Source organism: Chroicocephalus ridibundus, chromosome 3 (genome assembly GCF_963924245.1).
Source record: "Chroicocephalus ridibundus chromosome 3, bChrRid1.1, whole genome shotgun sequence".
Taxonomy (NCBI): domain Eukaryota; kingdom Metazoa; phylum Chordata; class Aves; order Charadriiformes; family Laridae; genus Chroicocephalus; species Chroicocephalus ridibundus.
Window position 1 is genome coordinate 11110407 of NC_086286.1, and position 22059 is coordinate 11132465.

At 38.4% G+C, this 22059-nt stretch overlaps 1 protein-coding gene across 6 annotated transcripts in view; it reads right to left on the reverse strand.

Annotated features, from left to right (window-relative positions):
• Window positions 1–22059, reverse strand: part of CFAP61 (cilia and flagella associated protein 61) — a 121426-nt gene that overhangs the window by 96122 nt on the left and 3245 nt on the right. For 4 of the 6 annotated variants that reach the window (XM_063327955.1, XM_063327953.1, XM_063327954.1 and 1 more), the window contains 8 exons: window positions 21409–21559; window positions 18652–18728; window positions 17634–17701; window positions 16256–16382; window positions 9884–10016; window positions 8411–8564; window positions 2699–2790; window positions 1321–1493 (listed from right to left, as the gene is read on the reverse strand). In XM_063327955.1, coding sequence (XP_063184025.1) covers window positions 1321–1493; window positions 2699–2790; window positions 8411–8564; window positions 9884–10016; window positions 16256–16382; window positions 17634–17701; window positions 18652–18728; window positions 21409–21559 — 975 coding nt within the window. Of the gene's footprint in view, window positions 1–1320; window positions 1494–2698; window positions 2791–8410; window positions 8565–9883; window positions 10017–11335; window positions 11682–16255; window positions 16383–17633; window positions 17702–18651; window positions 18729–21408; window positions 21560–22059 lie in introns of those variants that run through there. The other 2 variants (XM_063327957.1, XM_063327958.1) reach the window with 2 other exon arrangements.

The window sequence follows — 22059 nt, forward strand, 5'->3', positions numbered from 1 at the left end:
TGAGGGGAGACCTTATCGCTCTCTACAACTACCTGAAAGGAGGGTGTAGAGAGATGGGGGTCGGTCTCTTCTCCCAAGTAACAGGCAATAGGACAAGAGGAAATGGCCTCAAGTTGCGCCGAGGAGTTTTAATTGGATATTAGGAAAAGTTTTTACACTGAAAGGGTTATCGAGCATTGGAACAGGCTGCCCAGGGAAGTGGTTGCGTCACCATCCCTGGAGGTATTTAAAAGACGGGTAGACATAGTGCTTAGAGATACGGTTTAGTGATGGTTTTTGTCAGTGTTAGGTTGATGGTTGGACTAGATGATCTGAAAGGTCCCTTCCAACCTAGGCAATTCTGTGATTCTATGATTTTCTTCTTCATAAAGTTTATTCCTAAATTTCCTTTAAGCCAGGTAAGTTCAGACGCTGTCAGTCACCAGTGATTACTATTACAAGTAGAAAGATGTTTTTTTCAAAAGGTACTGCAGTTATCAAACTCATCTATTAAGCCTGTGCTACAGATACCTTGTGTCTCTAGGAACTACATGTAGTTAATAGTGTGGAAGATCTTGGGTGTGCTCAGTCTCTTTCTGTCTACTTTTTGTAAGTACCTACACGTTTTTTGTTTCTTTCTAGGCTCCTTAAACAAGAACAGGGCTCATTTATAATCAGAAAGGGCCAGTGTTCCTGGAGAGGCTTTTGCTGATATGGTTCAGTATAGGTTCTCTCTTCAAGGGTGCAGAGAAATCGAGGTGGGGGGTGGGGGGAAAGGTCTAAACCACATTTATAGATTTATTCTACTCCACCAGGATCTAAGAGTCCAAGGTCAGCAGGAGCAATAATTTTAAGATAAAAAGCCTTTATCTCCTGCCTACTGTAGTGGATTCCAGAAAAATGAATGAATTCTCGCAGTGATGGGAGACTGAGTGTTTATAAATTAGAACATTTAACTGCCAAGTTTGGGGCTTTATTGCCCCATGAAATGAGATGACCCGTACCGCAACATCTAGCTCTTTTCACAGTTAGACAGCTTTGGAATTAATGTTTCTTCAGAGGAAGAAGTGGCGTTCTTCCACAATTTCAACTAGCATTTTTCCAATAAAAATGAATTCTTAAATTTTTGTCCTTGTGGTCCTACCAGAGATAGGAAGTTGCAGCTGGAGATTGAAAAATTCAGGAAGTTATTTGTGAAGGTAAAAGAAAGGGGAAAAAAGAGTCAGAAAAAATCCAACCTAACTGCAAGCAGGTGCTATCACTTCCAGATTTGTCCTAAAAATGTAACATTGAAAGTTGTTACTAATATTAGGAAAGCAGTAACTATGCATCCATACTTACCTACTTTCATGTTTCTTGTCAATAAAAAACAGACCGATACAGAAAGCATTTGAAGCTCCTCTGTACACCGGATGAAAACCTGTTTGTTCAGTCTCAAGGAGGGGCACTGCTGAGGCTTTGAAATCTTTGTTTCCGACATCATCTAACGGCAGTTCAGCAACAGCTCCATCTTTCTGCAATAATAATAGACAAATGATCACTTACAACATTTCAGAAAATATTTTCATTTTTTAATTAAAAGGTCTTGCGTCGGTCCTATCTTATAGTATTCCAAGCACGCACACACTTTTTACTTGTCACATTTTGACAAACACAGAAGTTCAAGATGGCATTTTAATGTGATACCTGTCTCTGAAACACTAGATAAAAATGGCCTTTAAAAATATATACCTTCTTGCTGAAGAGCAATATATGCACAAACTAATAGTTATGATTAGAATCCCTTTGTGAGGCAATATTTATTAAAATAAATATTAAATATATGAAATAATTTTAATATATTTATAAAATAATACATTATTTCAGAAATGTTTCTATATATAAAAAAAAATTGTTTCCAGATGTGTATTGAAAATATGTGAAAGTTAAAAACATGTTAAGTTAAAGAAAGTGGGATCAACACAGAGAATATTGTGGGAATAGAAATGAACAATAATGGTAAGAAAACCAGAGTAGCTTTGACACAGTACCAAGAGAGAGACTAGAAGACGCATGCAATCGTTTAAGATTTCTAAGGATAAATTCTCTGCTGATTTATGCTGCACCAATACATTTCATAGTGATGGTCTTTTATCAAGTTGAGCTTCACTCAAGAGACACAAACTGAATGTGTGCCCTTTAACTTGCACAAATGAGAAGGAAAAACTGAAGCTATATTGCTGCTATTCAGCTTTGGTAGCTTTCTGTCAGTAGCAGTTTTTTAGCTCAGTAGCACAGCCAAATCAAAACCTCAGAACTCGCAGATCTCCAGAGTAAGATGACCGTTGCCCTGTCTGTTACAGGAATTCTCTCTCCATATCTGCAGAGGAGCCCACTTGAAGCTGTGCTTCCACGTGCCTTTAATCGGCAGCAGACATCCACAAACAGGCCCCTACCCTTTTTCTCGCTCTCAGTGCCACTTTATTCCCATCTCTGTCCTGGCTGGTTGTTCATGTGGAACTGGATGGGAAAACTCATCCAGTTAATAACTATAACCACCTCCACCCATATCCTAGCTAGAGCACCTTCTCAGCTATGCACAACAGCAGATATAAATGTGGGCCCACACAGAAGACAGTGCAGGAGTGGAAATAACAAGCATCGCTTCTCCTAATAGCCTCCACCTTTGCTTCAAATTAGCTTTTAAAGTTATCAGCATTGCTGTGCTCTATGGTATTACCTGCACAGCTGCATCCTGATCATGAATATGTTCAAAGTTTCCAGATGAAACAGACTCTGCTTCTTGACTCGTTTGGTTGCTTTTATCTTCATCTGAGTAATGAAAAAGAATAGATGCATCAGGCTTAAAAATGCAAGCTTAACCCTCAGAATCATGGCAATAATTAAAGAGTGTGCCAGACTACCTCTATTGAAAGGTTTATTTTATTTATTTTTAACAGCCCCAGTTAAAATAGACCCTCCTAGAACTTCATCAGACTATTTGATTTCAAGGCAAAAATCAGAGAATTGATTATAAAGTAAGAATTGAACAAGACACAGTTTGGAAGCAATTCCTAACTAGTGTTTGATATGTAATAAATTTTTACCCTATCTGAAGAGAACAACACGAGTCATTACTGTATTGACTAGTATTTAAAATCCTGTTGCTAACTTGTTTTCTCATGATCATAACGATGATCAAGGGCTCCTGATTCTCAGATTAGTTCTTCTAACAGAACTGAAATTCAGAATAAATCCTAGTCAAGCCAGAACCCTTACTTACTGGCGCAAGCAGAAACAAAAACCAGGGATTTAAATTCCCTTCTCAGTTGCTAAATGAAACTAGGTCTCTCAACCCTGTTTTACTTCTTATAAAAAGGTGGTTGCTTTTTTTTTTTTTTTCATCAATCTTTGTCAGTTTGTCTGTTTCCTCTTCTTCCTCCAGATCTATCTCTGCATGAAAGATCATCCTACCATCCTCAGTAATTATAGTAACATTCGAGTCTAGTTCATTCCAACCTGAGCAATAATATTTTTGGGGGCAAACAGTTAACTAAGGTGATAGGATGAAATTACTTGTAGCCTCCTGATGAATCAATATTTAAAAACTGACTGCATATACAATGCTATATATACATACTTTTATATGATTTATATATATATATAAAAAAAAAATAACACACCGCATATATATACAGCATCTCTAGTCAAGTGCTTAAGTCAACTAAACCAAGCATCTATACATTAGGGAGTTTATTTAAATATCACTGTACACATTTTTTTGATATTCAATCTCCCAGCCAGGGCCAAATCCGGCATGGATATTTAAAATAGTAAGAAACAACAATAAAAATGTCCAAAGACAATGTGGAACATACGACACGTTGTGTTTGATTTCAATTACTTAACCATTATCTTAAGACAGCTCTTAGCAGTTTTACATAGCAACACTCAACAGCTCTATAGAACTCCACTGATACCTGACACAAGTGTGACAGAACCAGCTATGAACTTTTCTAACGTTGTGATGCTTGCTAGACAGCAGGCAATCGCCGTTCCAGCAGATGTTACACAGTTCCTAAAGCTGTATGGTGATGGATCATTTTCTCTAAAGTCAATGGAAGGTGAGGGTATTCAGAACGAGAGATCATCTGATAGTGGTCATTATAAAGGTCCCATTTAAAGTTAATGTTATGGACAAAAAATTATTTTAATCATCATCTTGGAAAAGATACGTTGAAATACTAGTGAATCCTACATATTACTCCAAATAACCACCAAAATTACTAAAGCAGTGTCAGCTGCTGTATTCTTAGCCCCTGAACATATCTTCAATAGTTCTGCCATTCCTTAAACTGTCACCTCCCTAATTTTACAGATATGTTCACAGTTTGTTTTTATATTTAACATAAAGCCTGAAAATAAGTTTTAACTAATAAACTCTTGAGGTATAGGTACTGCTGCTGCAGAAAACGTATCAGGCCAGAATGCCCTTGCATTTGAAAGCTGCCATAACACAAGGAAGTCAAAGTTTCTGAGCTCCAGGAGGAAGAAAAAAAACTTCAAAAAACCTAGCACAATGGAATTCTTCACTCCTCTCTCTCAACTTTACCCTGGGAAACCCATTTAAGCTACATTCACCGACATAAGCATTCTTCATACAGTAATGAGCTTTTTTTTTTTTAAAAAAAAAAACAACAACAAAAAACAAAACCCAAAATAAAACAAAACACACCTCAAACATTTAAAATAATTTAACCAAAAGTATTTTTAAAAACCTGTTGTCTGAAAATCTGTTTCTCTGTTAGTAGAAAAGAATGCAGATTCAAAGTGCAGGGCAAGAAGGAAGTGCAGGGTTAGAAATCACGGTTTCTCCAGGGGTATCACAGATGTGAGACTTCACAGAAATGATCAAATGTCGACTTGATTAACCCAGCTACATTTCTCATTATAAACAGCCTTGCAGGTGTCAGAAGTTAATTAATACAAGTCTCTTGTTGTCATGTAAATATTGATATGTTGTTTCTGACTTCATACTAATATGAAATCCCTTAATGGCTCCACCATCCACTACCGTCAAATGTAGCTGCATCACTGTTTGCATACATGCTGTACACAAGTGACTGGGAAGAACATAAACATTGTTGCACTAAATGAAGTAAGGGACATGAACACAAAGAAAATTAAAATAATTCAATGGTTGCTGGGTTGTTAGCAGAGGTAACAGTCAGCAGGATCAAGAAGCCAGTTCACCATGAAGCCTGATGAAAAGCCCTTGAATCATTCCCGCTGCATCATAATGTTTTCTAGCTACTAATTCGTGACACCATATAGAGTAACAACCAAATTACTGTAATTATCCCGAAATGTAAGTGGCATATCAATATTGTGTTAAAGACAGATTTTTGTATACTCTTTCATTATTATTCAGTATTACATTTTGAAAGGAAAAATAATATCAACCTGTGGTCTCTACTTAAAAGCTAAAGAGTCTGAAAAAAATATCCTTATTATGTTGGTTTTTTTTTTTTTTCATGTGGGAACATAAAATTACTCTATGAAGGAATGCAGCTTGTATTTTAAATTCTCAGCCTTCGAATTCATTAAAAGGAAGTCCACATCCGCCATTGATGTAAGGTGTCTAGTGAACCTGCACTGCCTTCGCATCAAGGGACAATTTGGCAGCAAATTTCCAATGCAGTAGCCTGCAGAATGGGTGCAATCGTTAAGACAGCATTCGTGTAATTGTGCATGCATTATGCAATAGAATAAAATATAAACAATACATGACTAATGCTATAATGAATTCCAAGGATATAGGTTGGCACTTATATTGAAAAGACTTAACAATGGACTACAGGGACGCAACCTTTATGTGGGCTCTGCATTTATAAAAAAAACCCGCCACCAAACCAAACAAGATAATTTCCTTTTAAAATTATATTTTCAATAAAATGAAAAAGTCAGAAAGGAGGGGAACTGTGCTCATGAGTTGGTTGTTTTGTTGGGTTTTTTTGCTGTAAACTTCTTTATTAAGAGTGGGCTTTTTATTTTCCTTTCTTAAAAAAAAGAAAAAAAAAAAGAGGAGAAACATTACTGCTTTTCCTGGAAGTTTTCATTAATGAATACTGAAATGAATTTTGAGTCACATCTTGTGCAATAATGAAACCCGAATTGTTCAGAGGGAAAGGGCTTTTCATTCAAAGTGTTCAAAAAATATGGACTTTTTGTTTATAGTCGTAAGTCAAAAGTGTAACAAACAGTAAGAAGAAAAGCTCTTTATCAAGTATCTATCATATGAAGAATATATTTTCAAAAAACCACAACAAACTTCTGCAACTTGTGACAACCTAATGCTTTCTTGAACTGCTATTTGAAGTTAGAGTAATAATAGCACACTTTTGATTTTTTCCCCCTCTTTCCTTTCTCTGAAATTCAACTACAACAGCCTTTAGTTTCATCTCTCTCTTTTTGACCATACTGAGCAGGTATAAACAATAATTCATAATGTTTCAGGACAACCAATACTTCTCAAAGTGTTATAAATGTTTGTTCATATTCTAAAATGTGCAAAGCTGCAACAATAATTTTAATTATTATTCAGTGAGAACAGAGTTAATATTCCTGAACAGTGTACAGCCATAAGCTAACTCTAATTTTACTATGAAATCTTCTAGTGGCTCTTTCTCCCTAGGAATAGTATCAGAGTCAGGCTTTTAGCTTATGATACTCAAGTTCCTTCTCAGGAGTCTACCTTTGAGACCATCAGTGATTTGTGCTCAAGCTATCTCAAAAAGTCTGCAAATAATTCTCTCTTTGCTCAGAGCTGCCCTTGTCATTTCAGATAGAGGAACAGTACTACTTTTAAAAATCTTATATGAAGAAATACACAGGATTGCAAACTAGTACCAACCAACAAAACTAACATAGTTTTTAAATGGAGAGGAAAAATAAGAGAGAGATAAACACGTGAGACTGCTAACCATGTTGGCTTAACACATTTCTGAAAAGCACTCAGATGCTAGATCGATGAGAATCATGTAAGAACCCGAGTAGAACAGTTGTTTATGCTATGTTTTCACATTTAGAACAAGTCTCATAGATTTCCTAAATGTTAAAAAATGTGTTACGGCTGTATTGTTAAAACCTATAACCACATACTCATTAAAAGGCTCAGCAGCGCAGAATTAGCCACAAAATATGGGCCTACAGCTTGCAGTCCTTGGACAAGGAAAGCCCACAGAAGGGTCTAAGAGTTCTACCAAAACCAATTAACAATCACAGAACAGTTAAGATTGGAAGGAACTGGAGGTCATCTTGTCCAGCCCTCTGCTCAAGCAGGGTCACCTAGAGCAGACTGCCCAAGATTGTGTCCCAACTAGTTTTCAGAAGAGACTATCATGACTGATCTTTCTTCACCCTTCAGTTTCATTTACGTTTCTACATATGTCTGTCACCTATTTTGAAAATAAGCTCCTGAAGCTCCAGGAGCATAGAACAATACGGGAGAAGACAGCTGGCTTCCTTCATCTCTTATTTGCAAGATGCTTCTTTGCAGGGGAAGGGAAGTCCATAGGAGCAGCTATAAGACTTTTTTTCTTTCCCTTTTCTGTTCCACGACTGTCAGCCCTGATACACCAGCTGGTGGCTGCTCTGTAGCTCCCTAGTTGCCTTTTTTGCCTGCTGCTTTGTGTTCAGACAAGCAGATACGTAACAACCTAAAGGTGTTTCTTTTAATTCTATTACTGATAATTAGTAGATAGCAAAATGTTGCCCTTCTGCACAAAAAGCCCTTTGACACTGAAAAATAAAGACGACAACTGTAAATCATTTACATGACACTTCTGTTCTACAAACAGGTGACGCATTCATGTTACTGTTTTTCATCATTTGCAGTAAGATGGCTGTAGACGCATTATTGTATCATGCCCAATATAAAAATAGAACAAAGAGACCCCGATCTCCCAAAATCTTGTAACCTAGAAGACTTCAAATAATAAGCAAAGAGAGAAGAAGTTGGATCACAAAGAAATAAGACAACACAAGTTATTGGGACAACATAATAGCCACAGTTAACCAGCTTCTTAGCTACAAACAGACATTAGAACCAGATTTCAAAATTAAGTCTTCAATTAATAGTACAGCTTCATCTAACTGATAGAAAATATACCTGATGCTTTAGCTTTCCGAAACTGGAAACCTATAGGTTTATCCCATGCTTAGTATAGACCAGCTCCCCACAAACAACAATCACTTCTGAGTCAGAGACGAGGGCTATCAAAATTTCTCTCCTGAATTAAAAAATACCAGGCAGCCATCTCCAGAACAGATATATTAATTTGTGTTTTCTTTCTAGTAAATCTGTATCTTCTTCCAACCTTTTGCAAAACCTACTCAGAAGCTAGAAATAAACGCACCATGAATCCATCTAGCATTTTTAGAATATAGATACCTTCTTGAATGCTTGGCTTCTGTGGCATTTTGAGAATACCTTCAGGATGTGGTTTACAGAGTCCATGGAAAGGCCCTAAGTCAAAACACTCTTGAAACAAGGAAATATTTACTTGAGAACATAAGCTCATGAATCCTACTGCAGTATCACCATCCTGAAATATAAAAGCAATGTCACACATATGTAAAAGTTGAGCATGTGACTGTAGGTCAGGACAAAACATTGAAGAAAAAAATTGCTGAAACATAAAAGTTAGTGTTCCATCTCTGGGTGCGCATAATAGAAAAGTATAAAGGAACTATTTCAGCAAAAGTTAACGATCTTTAAGGAAGGAAGCTCTTCAATTTTTAGTACTATATGCAACTTTCTGCTGAAACGCACAATCAAAAAATTTTTTTTTTTCTTAATACACATAATGAAAGCCTCCTTTATACACATAATGAAAACTCAGTGGCTGGATTTGTATAGCTGTTTTATCAGGCTATCAGCACTCCAATAAAAATAATAAGAAAAAAGTTTAATTTTTTCCCCCCTCAAACAACAAGTGATTGTTTGTTTGCCTTGTTTGCGTAACCGAACAAAAGCTGGGTCGCTGCAGTTGTCTGGCTGCTATGTAATTTTAGGCCCAAGGCTCAGCAGAGGCTGATTAACCAATCCATCTACCATATGTGCAAAAAGAGGTTGCCAGCTTCATTCTCTGCAGGGAAAATTGGCATCTATCTTGGTTCGCATGGAGGTGTCTTTCCAATCTGCAGCGGCAAGCGTAAACTATGAGGGCCTGAAACACCTTTTGCTGGTACCATATTGAGCTACAAACGTACAATTGAAATGTATTATTTATAAAGATAGCCGTTTGTAATGTGCTATTACACTAATGGTTTATTGTTTCCCATTTGGCTTCCAATGGTAGTGATTACATGTTAAGGTTGTATAAAATCATTTGCTATACAAAGCAGACTTCTGGAATTAAGTAGGTTATGTTGCTTATCAGCTTACAATACCATGCACAATTACTAACACATGAAAATATTAACAGGAATTTTCAGCAGGATAACTATTACCACCTCTTTCTTATTTAAATTAATTCCTGGGTTTCTGTCTTCAGTTCAGCAAAAATCTGACTGCCTGAGCCAGGAGATGGAAAAAATCTACAGCATTTTTAACTGTGAAAGTATTACTGGCTACTAGTTTTCATATATAATATTAATTTTCACCAGCAATGAAAACTGGTTATCTGTAATACAAATGTCTAAAAAGGCAACATGGTTTCTTAAAGATGGTCTGTTCCAATTACTTGAAAAGAATCTACACAAAATCCGTGGTGGAGGACATTGCGTGTGTGCAGATCATGAATTCTACCTTCCAAAAGTGAGCTTGTTCTTTTTATTTGCTGAGTTGTGATGTGAGCTGTCACTCACACGTGACATCACTAGTGTTATGATTATATAAAACTGGAGCTCATGGCAAACTGACCTCACAAACAACAGCCTGATTTTCTTCATCTTGACATTCTAAGAGATCAGCACGGAAATATTCACTATAGGTTTCTTTCAGAGTCTCACTCTGACGTGTCCAGATTGGCATGAGATCCTCATAATCTTCCAACCTACAAAAAAAGAGATCAGGTAATGTCCTAAAGCTCTGCCATTAACAGGTCCTGATACTTCTGTTCTAGTCCATTAGCATGTGGACAAATATTACAAATACCTGACCCAAAGCCTCCACCCAAAAATAAATAATTTCACCTACGACACGTCCCCAATGCACACTGGGAGCCCCAGCACCAGAAGACAGACAGAACCACTTCTAAAAGCGATCACGACCCAACTGAGCGTCTCCATTGGGCAATCCAGACTTTATCTTTCCATAACAAAATACGAGGGGAGCCCAGTTGAAAATTCTCTCTAAGGCACCTCAGGCCAGGTGGACCTGGGCTTTAGGCCTCATTTAAAATAATTATATTCAGTGAGCCCAATCATCAGTTGGTTAGAGTTGGCAGAGATCTCAAAAAGCAACAACAGTGCAATTTAGGAAATCAGTTATTTTTTTAAAAAAAGAAAATAGTGCCCTTCTGTATGGGAGAAACAGCACCGAGTATTGGCTAGATTACTGTTATTACACACAGCAGTGTGGGAGTCACCTGGCAGAAATCGAGCCATTATGCCTTTGTAAGGTCAAGTTAATGCTCCACCATTGAAAAAGATACAAAGGCCAAAGTGCAATTATTCTATCCCTCTGCCTCATGAAAAGCTTTCTGCATAGGTGGGAACCTGCTGCATCAAGGCTTTAACTGCTTCTGCTACTCCAGTCCGTTCTCCATGCTGCCGGCGCAGAAGCTGCCCGAGCCAATTTCCAGTCAGTCCAAGTTTCAGCATTAGATTCGTATGGGCCCCATACTGCATAGATTTTTATTTAAACAGGCAACAGAGACTCTTTCCCGTTAAACCACTTAAAAAAAAACAACCCACGTTAATTCTTAACCAGGATCAATGTAAATCTTAACAAGAAGCTTCAGTGCTTTTACCAATGCAATGAAGGAATTCATTAGCCATATGTGCTGCGATCATGTCATAAAGTCCAATGGCAAACCAGCTCTAACACAGAACTGCTTTCAATAAGACGATGAAACCTTGTTTTTATTTATCTACCTGAAAAATGCAAGAATTAAGTGGTCCAACCAACAATTCTGCAACTAAAAAAGTGATGAGAAAAGTGGGGCTGTAAAGAGCTGTCAGAAGTAATGACTTTTACTACTGGACTGTGGAGTGAAGAAAACCCTTTCTCCTCAGGGCCCTAAGCAGATTGCCACACAGTTATCACACACACAACCACGTAAGGAGAAAGAGGAGCCCCACAGGGTAGGGGAGTTAAATAAAGAAGAGTAAACAAGGCGCTTGTCAGGCTTAGGAATACATTTACGCTTACTGAAGGAAAACGAGACCCCCACAATCGGCTCCTTGGAAACAAGAGGTTGCATCCTTCAGTCACAGCGATGGACAACTGCCTTGGGAGCGTCAGCGTGAGCCCAGCACCTCCACCTTCGGCAAATGGCAGCCTGCGCCCGCCTCTTCGGAATACGCTTCATCTTGGTTATAACACTTATAACAGAGTTCGACATTTTTTAAAGGCCCCTCTCCTCACGGATAGCTGCGACCGGCACCTTAAGGAGCAGCTCGAGAAGACCCGCTGCTGCCTTCTGGGGCCGCAGCCCCTACGGCACAGAGACCGTGCCGCACACCCGCCGCTGCCCCACCGCCCGCTCCCCACAGGCGGCGGGCCGGCCCCGAGCCGCACGCCGCCGGTTACCCGCTCATAGGGCTGCCCCACCGCCCGCTCCCCACAGGCGGCGGGCCGGCCCCGCCAGGCTCCCGCCGGCGGCGGGTCTCTCCTGCCCCCTAGCGGCCCCCCGCCGCCACCGACACGCGGCTGCCGGGCAGGGCGGGGAGCGAAGGCCGCGGCTCCCGGGGAGTTCGGAGACACGGTCGGGCTGCGAGCGGGAAGGACCGCAGCGGTTGTTTGGGTTAGTAATCCCGTGTCCCAACACTGCCGTAGCTGTGACCGATCCTTCGCAATACAACGGCTTTATATATCCGTTACTGGTTATCCTTTCCTGGGATATCCTTTCCTATATCTCCCTAAAATAACGTGTCAATAGAAGAAATATTTTTAAAGTGTTCTCTCTCCTTTTTTTTTTTTTTTTTAAAGTGTTACATATTGTACAAACACGTTTCTGAAGAAAATTATCAGGAACGATTATCGCTTCCCTTAGTTTTAAGAAAACGTGTGTTTTGCTTCAGGTTCCTATAGCTCAAGATTCTACGTGCTTGTATCTAAGTACTTACACCTGTAATTTGGAAATCTTAGTTCTGCATATGCGGCAAGTCAGAAAAACAAACTAAACTGATTCTCATTTCCACTGTTTACAGCCTTACAGTTAACCCAACTGGGCCAAAAAAATTCTGTTTGTAATTTTATCAAACATGGTCTGAGTTTCTAAGTACTGACCGATTCTAGCGTAAGACTGAAGGACGATATTTAGGTGGAATCTAGATGGTTTTTGCTGCTTGTGCACATCAGAAGGAATGTGACCTTCTCCATAAGATTACCTTTCTACGAGGGGCCGGTGCCCCCTTTTATTTTGAGGTGGTTTCTGCTTTTTTTTTTTTTTCTAATTCTCAGGCCATCTGTCTGAAAGCTCTCTTCTGACTTCCGTTGCTCCCATTCCATTGCTCAGTAGGGCTGGGAACAGCCCTCCACCCTCAGTGCTCCGTGGCACGGCCAGCCCAGAGGGCCGCTGGGTGGGATGGACAATCCAGGGTGAGCACCCCTTACATGCGCCTTACTAACAGCAGGGCGAATAAATACTTAACTTGGGACCGTCAGGATGTCCCGAGTCACAGCGCTACTCCATCCGCCAGGGGTTTTAAATAACTTAATTCTTTTCCTGAAGGGCAGTTGCCAGATTCTTTCATACCGTTTTAAGTTAAGAAAGCCAGCTTGAGAAAGCAATAGAAATTAATATCATCACTGAGCACTCAAAGCCAAAAACAGCTGCAAGGGGTGACAAATTTCCAGGCCCCACACTTTCATTCTTTGTCACTGTTTAAGTCTTCATTGTAATAAATTGCATACAAAAAGAAAGAAGTACGGAAAGTATAACACACCATCAATCACTTTTCTGTAGAATTAATTCAAAAGATGCAACTAAAATGAAGTTCCAAGAACAATGAAACCCTGTAAAGATTTAATATATAAAGAATGTGAATTACAATATAGCAAAATAGTAGTCTTCCTCTTCTTTGCAGGCAGTATCTCAAGGGAAAAGCTGCAATAAGGTTTTCTATTACCAGACCTTCACTACTTCAACACAATTAATTTGTATAGCAAATCTGATAACGTGTTATGAAGCCTCAAACAAACCAAACTAATTTAGGGCTAAAGGAATGAGACAGTACTCTAATTGAAACCTATTGTTTGACTTGGGTAGGTAATATACACACCCCACCTCCAAGCGGAATGGGTTGCTGATTGCTCCGAGTCCCTCAGAGCGTTCTGCTTTCTAAAACACGACGCAAGGCCGCACATCAAGATGAGGAGAGCAATTCTGCTGGCTCGTGGTATCTAGAGAGACTGACCTCATGATAGCGGGGCTCCACATAAGCCCATTCATCGCCCTGCACACTAGAAACTGTAGGAACAGAACTATTTCTGATTTCTGCAGTTCACCACTAGCACCATAGTCTTTAAAAAAAGAAAGAAAAAACAACAAACAAAAACACAATAGATTTTTATATTAAAAACACTACAAAATGTCTAGGCTGTGAGAACAAGCACGATAAAGGCATTCCACAGAGTTGCAAGTTTGTGAGCTCTCACATATACGGTACAAACCCAAGAATGACAGGATCTAAAGATGAGAAATCAGCAAGAAACTTAAATATAAAAGCTTAGTGGACTGCGTTCTGGCACACTACCGATTTATTTCACATTATAAAGGTCAGCTGGAGAATAACTTCAAAATTAATGGTTAAGCAAAGTATCAGTTTACAGCTTCTTTTTCCCCCCATCTATAAGCAAGGGAAGAGGGAACGGAGATTACCCTAATCTCCTATCATTGACCCAGAACATGTTGCTAGGCAGGTGGCTGGGGACAACTTTCATGATAAGTCTCTAAAGGGCTCCACTGAACGTTACTATGGATGCCAGCAAAGTACAAAGGTGAATACAGAGGAAAAGGAAAGGCAAAGTATCTACTGCAAACATAATTTAGCTTATTCAGAGAATCTCTTGATAGACAATATTAAAGTATGAATTTTGTATCACCAGATACTGTGCAATTTAAGAGAAAAAAGTTTCCTAGTTAGTTTTCTAATAACAATAAAAAAAACCCCAAACAAACTAGAGTAAATAATTTTAGTATTCATAACAAACTACAAGAGTCCCAGGCAAGATGGTGTCTCTTATGTGGAATATCGGTATGGCCTACATGACATTTCAAGTCGTGTCAAAAATATTTCTATTGATAATATCCAATGGCCATCAAAAGAAAGAATTGATTCAAATTAAATAAAAAACAGACATATGGAAAAACTTTAAATCCTCAGTAATTAATTCACCCACTGATAACTTCTCAGTATGAAGGTTCATTCACTTACTGATAGATGGTAGACAACTCATAAGAAGCCTAAAAGTTGTAGATCAATTTAGCATGCAAATAATTGTGTAACATATTGAAATATCCAGACCTATATCAGGATGGTGTGAAGTGGTCAAGGTCAGGCCTCTGTCCTTTTTCTTAAAATGCTCAAATGTCGAGCGACAGGATATTGCAAACGTTGGCTAAAGCTATACGATAAAGAGCACAATCTGCAGATTTGTTTCAGGCCTATTTGGTAAAATTAAATATGTGTAAAACATCTCCCCGAGAGACGGGCTTCTGTCAGAATCCAGTCCGAGATGTCAGAATGAATTAACCCATAAACAAACAGGTGTGGATTTACCAGGCAGAGAGATATGCCTAATGTGGCGTTACCATCTGTTAGCACTGGTTGATCCGGACCCACACACACCTCGGTATCGTATGATACAGTGTCCCAGCCATGTGCTCATCCCTAAAAAATTATTTAATCATAATCCTGCTACGTAACCACAGAGCAACGCTTACATTTAGCATTAACAAAAGCAACTCCAGAACGAATCAGAATAAAATAAAATTATTACTTCATAAAACATTACCCTACACGTACTCTTCCCACTGTGAAGAGGAAAACAAGTGAACCAAAAGGCGATAGATACTAGTTATATTTCAACCACACTACGGGGAAGCGTCTGCACAGCCATGACAGCATATATGCTCCAGCAATCTACACAGAAAAACATAAAGCCCCATTGGGACAGAAAGTTTGCACTTCTCATTTACTGTACACAACACTGGCACAAGCCCAGAAAGCTGTGATTTGGCACAGGCAGCAGAATTCAAATGGCAGGAAAAAACAGAGTGGTAATAATAATCAATATACAGGCAGAGACCAATAGGCAAGGCTGCTAGAGAAACCTGCATCTCTGCCTGGTATACACTGCATGCAGCTGAGCAGAGAGGGAAGAAAACAATAAATCAGAGTTTAACTTTTTAAATGACATTTATGACTGGAATCCCCAAACAAGAGCAAGGCCGTGTTAAAGGCACATTGCACGAGCATGTCATAAAGTCTTTGCTCCAAACTGCACCCATTGAAACAGACGACATGATGGAAGGAAAAGGGTTACCCCATTATTCTCTGATTCTCTCTCAGCAACACTGAGGAGGCCTGCTCCCCAAAACACAGGGAGAGTGAATGTATGAAGTGCTTTTGCAGAAAAAACTGTGGAAAAGACAAAAAGAGGATTACTCTCCGTATCTGAAGGACTATTGGAACTAGGGATTCTCTGCTATTATTTAATTATTTTAGATAATTGGCCTTCCTATTTAGAGTTTGCTCAACTGGTCAGAATAGAACATAACAAGAGAAAATGAAAAATAAGTTGGAACATGCTCAAAGAGACCTGGAAACTACATGCAGTCACTAAAATACACAGCAATGCAATTAAGCCAGACGACTCACAGAATAATCATCATCAACAAAAAATGTGTTCTTCCTATAGATAGCAACCTAGTTTTACAAAAAACCCCCAACTGCTCTTGTGACAAAGTAGAATAAAAACGGCATAATCACAGAACTACTTATTAGGTTATCACAGAAAATCACAGCAGTTTAAGATACTGATGCTGTAAACCAAAAAAAGAAAATTCTTCAAGTTAACCCAGGCAGATCTGCTCATAAAAGTACAAGGGAGAATCTGCATTACCTTGCTTTGCGAATGTACAGCTGTGGGTGATACCAATGTCTGGGGCACACAAGCAAGGTAAAGTTTTTATCCACTACTGAACCTGGAGCGGTCATCATCTTTTCAAAGACATTTCCCATGTCTGGCTCTGTGAACAACAAAAAACTATTAGGAGCAGCAGAGAAACTTAATTATTTAACCTTTTAAATCATCAGCAAAACCGTTTGAGGAAAATGGAGTTTTGAACTTAAACTACAGATGGCATAATGCTCTAAGTCTTTTAAGTTAAGCAATGAAACTGACATGGCAGTAGTGTAAGCATGTGGAAGAATTGTTACTGGATTAATCTGTAAATTAATCCAGCACTCCAAACATGAATAAGCTTCAAAGCAATCAGAAAACGGGAGGATCAAATCCCTATAGAAATATTAGTCTTATAGCCAATATGCCTATATGCCACTGGAGAACCTCTTTTTCAGGACTGTTATGCTGATGTTTGTTGCTAGGGTGGGTTTGACAAAAGCCTTTATTCAGGTACTGTTTTCTGCAGTTGACACACCACTAGGGAGTTTTTTAGCATGACTGGAACTGAGATGTCCAGAAAATGGCATATCAGAAAAGGTTCCAGTTCACTTCAAGGAAAGCTCCAAGCAAAAACCAGTCATTAGGTAGATGCCTGGTTTATTAGCCTGAATTCAGGACTGAAATTCCAAGTCAGGTGCTGTTCTCTGATTAAGATGTGTGTTTTACACAGTCAGGTGCTGTTCTCTGATTAAGATGTCTTTGTACCTCTGCTCTAAAAGAAATGATCCTAGTTTCCTTCCACGTCTCCAGCATCCCTTCCAACCCTTGCCAAAGCATCCTCTCCCCACGTTGTACTCTCTTGTCTAAGTAAGAGAAAGTACCTGATGTGACTGGTTTTGATGTATGGGCAAAATGCCTGGCTGACATATATGAATTTAGGTATGTGTATGCTTGTGAATACACATATATATATGTGCCAAGTGGCCTATTGGTCATTGTCTCTCAGAGTATAAGCGCTGATTTCAATCTCAACTCTATTCAACCAGAAATCTTCACAAAACTTGTAGGAATTTATTTCTGAGATCTTTACTCCTGTTTGAAATCCTATCCGTTTTCGGCAAATTTAAAGACTGCAGGAAATGGACAGACTGCTGAATGGACTGCTGGAGCAAACATGTAACCACATAAACCTCTTTTACAAGGTATGTCCATTAGAGGATACTTTAAGATTGTGTTTTATGCATGTTTAGAGAGTGATAGCTGTTCTTAATATTTAAAAACAAACAAACAAAAAAAGCACCCACTAACACAGTGCATATTAATGATAATGAGATTGTGCTCATATTTTAAGAACAAAATAGTATTAAATTCTTACCTAAATTCTCATCAGCTGGTATGAAGAGAAGTATAAAATGCAGTTCTGGTACTGTGATAAAAGCTCTCCTGGACAAATAACGTAACTGTATTCAGACTTTCATCATTATACCCATCAATCAGATAGAGCAGCTAGTCTTTTAATTTACAAAATTTTTTCTCCAGTGACTCTAACCTTCCTTCATGAGTCCACATGGCTCAAAAATGAAAACATTTTATTTATGACACATAAGATCTTGTGAAATTAATCTGAGCATTTTTTTTACTGTTTCCCCCCCCCACACACCTTATTTCTCTCTTAATTTCCTAATCCTTAGATTTCAAACATCCTCCTTCTTATATCAGTTCCCCAGTGGTGAAAAAATTAAAGATGCCAGATCTCTGCTGGCAGATCTCTGACCTGGCATCTGGATGAGCTGGCTTGACATGAGAATGTAACTGTAAATTCAACAGCAACAGCATCAAGTGCAATTCACTGCTGATGTAAGTAGATTGAGTATACCAAATAATCTGAGCGATAGTTATATTTGAGTACTGAGCTAACACAGTAATATATTGTGCTGTTTGTACTGTATTGTTTTGCAGCCTTACCATGTAATCTGTAGCTACCGAACTACCAATAGATTACCTGGTAACAAGTGTATTCCAGAAATATCTACAGCTTTGTAAGCTTCCTGCTCAGTCATGCACTTTGATTTTTACAAGTGGAAATTTAGGAAAAGGAAATCAATCTGCCTTGCAAATGCAGTACTATTTCTGTGGAAAATTACTGCAAAGATACAGCTAAACATCAACACTGTTTGGGAAGCGTACTTGGAACTGTAACAGCTTGGTTTCAAAGCCAACAGCGCAGATTTGATTAATACAAGGTTATGTTTTATTACCTTCCGAGACAGTTTAGAGAGCTATTTAATTTTGATCCAGTGATTACCTTAAGGCATTTTTAAATGCCATAGCCTCTACAAATGATGGTAGAAGAGCGCACATGCTTCAGTACAGAAAGTTACATATGAACTCACCTAAAAATTTCTTGGGAACATCCAGCTGCATAGTCTTCTTTTGCCACAAAAAGATGCATGAACAATGTGTTCAAAGGCTACAAATTGAGGAATGAAAATCTAAACACCATGCAGCTAATATTTGTTAAGTCAACCCAAGTATTAGTCTGAACATTTATTTCCAATATATATGAACTGTGCTCAAAACGAGTAGCTTCACATAGACAAGTAACTTCAAAGCATGTGTGGATAAAGCTATGTGATTAAAGGACTTTTTTTTTTTCTAATATCACAATTTGTGCTTCTGTAATATTTTTGATTTACACTCAAGCTTACTATTGTTTGACTACAATATGCGTAAATCATTTCATATTTAACAATATTAATTCCAGACTAACAGCATTTTAATTCAACCACAACAATTAACAACTAAATCTTAACAACATTTAATTTAACATTTGGCTGATAAAGACATTCTTTCTAAGTTTACAAAAAAGCTCACATACCTCTCATACTCCTAAAATGTTTTTTCTTTAAAAGAAGTAAGAAAAATTACAAAGTCTTAAGATTACATTTAAATATCCAGGCAGAAACAGGGCAGACTAAAAGACATCTCTATCCTATATGCCTCCAGTTAACCTAGAAAACACTAGCAAAGGAAGACCCTTGTGATGGAATGGAAAGGGCTATTAATTCAGCTGTTTTCTCCTGCCTGTTAATTCCAAGTGCTGGGCCAATGAAGGTCTACCTGTAGATGAAACATTTCTACAAAAAAATATTTTAAATGGGAAAACTTAAGGTCTTCTAAATAGTTTAATATTCAACTAAAACATCATAGCTAGAGTCACCAATAAATTTCAGCAATTTTAGAGCAAGAATGATTTTAATAGAGGTTGCAGTATGCGGACCAGCACAAAGACAACAGGCTATTGTAACGAATAAACACCAAAAGCCATTTCTAAAAATAAAAAAATAAAAAAAAATAAATCAGATGTTTCTTTTTTGTTCTTTAAATGCAGAAGAAAAGGGAAGAAGGAGGAAAAAAAGAATGTTTTGTTCTTGAGGTCCAAGAGGAGGCAAGATTTGGCCTGTAACTGTTTCTGAATAGTGATGGTAACCAGGCAATCCTGTAAAGCATCTTCACTAATTAAATTCTGCACAAGTCAATTCCTAGTTAAGACCTTTAAGCTATTTTATCATTTCTGAACTCTAGGATAAACACTTGTCAACTAGACCTTTACGAAATCCTATTTTCAGAAGATCTCAGTTTTGTAAAGCACATCTGCATGGATTTAACCTGCAGTTAACCAACGGTATCTCCCCTAGTTATAACTCGGAATAGGTTCAGTTGTTTTGTCCGTGCAGAAGCATAAAACACATACTGAATCTTCTGTACATATTTCAGAAAATAATCTCCATTCTAGAAAAAGAAGAGCTGTTCTGCTCCTTGTCAACATTCCAAAGTACCTTTCACTGCTGTTTATGAGTAGTAATTCCTAACATGCTCAAGTTATCTTTTTTTTTTTTTTTGGTCTTTTCTCTTTGTATGCCCCTGCACTCCGAAGTCAGCTGCAGCTTTGCTGCAAGAGATTGTCAAGTAGGGTGCCTGAGGAAGCACTTGCAGAACTGACAGCACAGCATAACCCAACAGGAGCAGCTGCAGCTGCACAGTGAATGAAGTGGTTGTGCCTGCAATATGCCTGTACACAAAGTACTGTTCAAGTGACAAAGAAAACAGATTACAAGAAAATTACATGGTGGGTGTTTTTTTTCCTATACTCCCTTTGGCTGTAATAATTTTGTTTCTTTTAATGGCACACACAGCATTTTCAAATACAATTGCTGTATTTGTCAGTTTTTCTGCAAGCCCTTGCTTAACGTCACCCAGAACAACATTGAAAAACTGATGAACAAACTGTCTAGAGAGAATTTCAGTACTACCAATACCTTATTCTGGCACGCGCTGCCTAGCTTTTGAGTGTTTATGGTTAACATTTTCCATCTTTCCTCAACAATCACAGGATCTAGTTCATAGATGGACAGCACGATGGGCAGCATTTTAATCCTGAACTTTTAAATGCCTATTTCTAGTCCATAATTCTGAAGAGTAATTCATAAACTTGATGAAGGAGCCTGCATGAAAACTAGCACCACACAGAACAGAGCGCAGCAATCTCCACACCAGCACCAAACAAGCTTACTCGAAACCAAGACACTCATGTCAGCATGGTCCTCCACCCAGTGTAAGTCACCATCCTTCAAGTACGGGTACACTCCCTGTCCCTTATTCCTTCTCTGAAGACATCAAATTTGCATTCAGTTCTGTAAAATAGCAAAACTTTATTCCAAAAGGTGAGAAATGAGGATTCCAGTTCCCTTACAGTGAAAGGGACCTCAGAGCAAGGAGTCTACCTCCCCAGTAAGTGTTCTTAGATAACACTACAGCTGGACAAGTTTTTGAATCAAAAATAGAGGTGACAGCTATGATTCACACTATGCTAGCACAATGCATCAGACGTGTTCTGCATGTGTCTGGCAAAGAAAGGTCTTGCATTCCCTAACTGCCATCCTTACAGTTACCTTCACTTACTGTAGTGGCAAAAGCACAGGTACTCATGAACCTCTGAGCACCTGTGGGCTTAGTAACGAAACTGATGATCACCTTCTACGGCCTGAATGCTTCAAAACTACCTAAAATAGATTTTTAGATGCCTATGCATATTTTTAATACCCAAGCCTTAAATGAAAACTCAACTAAAAATCACACAATTTACTTACAGTGCATTTATTGTTAATGTAGTTTTCACGTAAGAATGATTCCCAATCAGACTGATCAGTGACATTCCAATTTGGATAGTCCAGAAAAGCAGCATGGCCTATAACCTCGTTCTTCTCATTGCAGAGTGTCAAAGCAAGATTAGATTTTTCTCTGTGAAAACAGTTTAATTTTGGAGAAGTTGAAGAAACTACACAAAGAAAAGTTACCAAGCGTGTTAGAATAGCAAAATTAACCATGTTCAAAAGTGCTCCCAGGATCAGGTCTCAATAAAACTTCATTACCCACATCCTAACTTGACATATTGTTTCAATTCCAAATATTTGTTTACTGTATTCTGACATTATGACAATTCACATGACTTCTCAAACCCTCAATATGAATTAGATATGCAAGACTTAAATGCTCCCTCTTCTTTGCATGTTTCTTCATCTATATTTTTAGCCCAAATAGCCGGTATCCAAGACACTTGCCATTAAGTGAAGTGGAAGAAAACCTAAGTGACCCATCAGCATTTGACACAGTCTGTCTCTGCTGTTCATCACCGCACAGAAAGATGAAGCACAGAAGGTTCATCACTATCTCCAGTGATGAAGATATTGTAACAAAAGACTCCTACAACTACCCATTTCTGCTAAGGACATTGCGATGCA